Here is a 1383-nt window from a genome sequence, read left to right on the forward strand (position 1 = left end):
CGCTCTTTTCCATTCATTGTACCAAGACCTTTTGGGATCATTTTTGAAATTATATGGGGAATCCGCACCTTTCATTCTATTACATGGCAATGAAGCCGTCTTCACTCTTTTTATCCTTATTGCATGAATATACTTGCTCTTTCTATTATCTTCCGAGTGTTTTCCACCTTATGGTGCAACCTTATTATGTTCTTTGTTTTCCTAACAACTGCTATTGTGTGGTCTTTCTTTGGACCCTGCTTGTGAATGAGTTTAAAATCTTTCTTTCAAAGTACCCTATCGCTACCTTGAAATGTTAAGTGAGTGCGCTAACCGTTCGAGTGTGATAAATCAGAATGCCGCCTAGACGCAACGTGAGGAACGAGGAACCATCTTCCCATGCTTCGGAAGAACAAAGCGTGACGCAACCAAGACCGCCGTCACCACCACCACCACCTCCACGAGTAGATAGGGAAGTCGTGAAGCTTTTCCTTGACCAAAAGCCTCCTACCTTCGACGGAATGGGCGAACCTGCGAAAGCCGAAACTTGGATACGTGCCTTGGAACGCATTTTCAAGACGTTGGTGTGCAACGAAGCGGAGAAGATGATCTGTGTGACGCATCAGCTGACCGGATCTGCTGATTTCTGGTGGGATACTAAGTTAAAAACCATGTCCCAGGATCGCATAGACGGGATGACTTGGGAGGAGTTCAAGACAGAAGTTTACGATAAGTACGTACCCAAGAGCTACCGCAAGGCGAAAGCAGCCGAGTTTCACAACCTCACCCAAGGACGTCTGTCCGTAACCGAGTATGACCGTGCACTTTGTGACATGACCCGCTATGCGCCGGAACAGACCGATACCGATGAGAAGCTGGCTGATAAGTTTCGTGAGGGCCTTAGGCACGAGATTAGGATGGCATTGGCAGTCCGCGGAACCCTTACGTACGCCGAGGCGCTAGCCCTCGCACTGGATGTAGAGGCAGCAATGCCAAAGGAGAAGAGTGCGGGGAACACCGCAATGACATTTCCCCCGCCACGTCCTAACCATGACAAGAGGAGATGGGAGGAGAGTAGGATCCACCATGACAATAAGCGATACCGCCCCAACGGAGGAGGACAGACTTCGTTCAATCCAAGGAGCGACCCCCGTGCCAGACCACCTCAGTGTAACGTTTGCGCCAAGTACCATTTCGGGCAGTGTAGAGGACCGAACTCGAATAGATGCTTCAACTGTGGAGGAAACGGGCACTTCTCGAGGGAGTGTCCGAGCAAGGGAAACGGACCAAGGCAGAACCATCAGGGTTTCCGTCAGCAGCCGAGAGCGCCACCTACGAGCTCGGGAGCAAACCCGAATCAGCAACTGCGGCTGCAGCAGCCTGTCCGCCCAAGACTTCTAGCCC

The 1383-nt window shown here is 50.9% G+C and overlaps 1 protein-coding gene across 1 annotated transcript; it reads left to right on the forward strand.

Moving 5' to 3' along the window:
• Positions 1-335: 335 nt before the first annotated feature.
• Positions 336-1361, forward strand: LOC125198214 (the record flags this gene model as incomplete). The annotated part of the gene is made up of 1 exon (XM_048096616.1): positions 336-1361. A coding segment is annotated over exon 1 (1026 nt), but the record flags the coding sequence as incomplete, so codon positions are not given.
• Positions 1362-1383: the final 22 nt, after the last annotated feature.

This window comes from Salvia hispanica, unplaced genomic scaffold (assembly GCF_023119035.1).
Source record: "Salvia hispanica cultivar TCC Black 2014 unplaced genomic scaffold, UniMelb_Shisp_WGS_1.0 HiC_scaffold_1298, whole genome shotgun sequence".
Lineage (NCBI taxonomy): Eukaryota > Viridiplantae > Streptophyta > Magnoliopsida > Lamiales > Lamiaceae > Salvia > Salvia hispanica.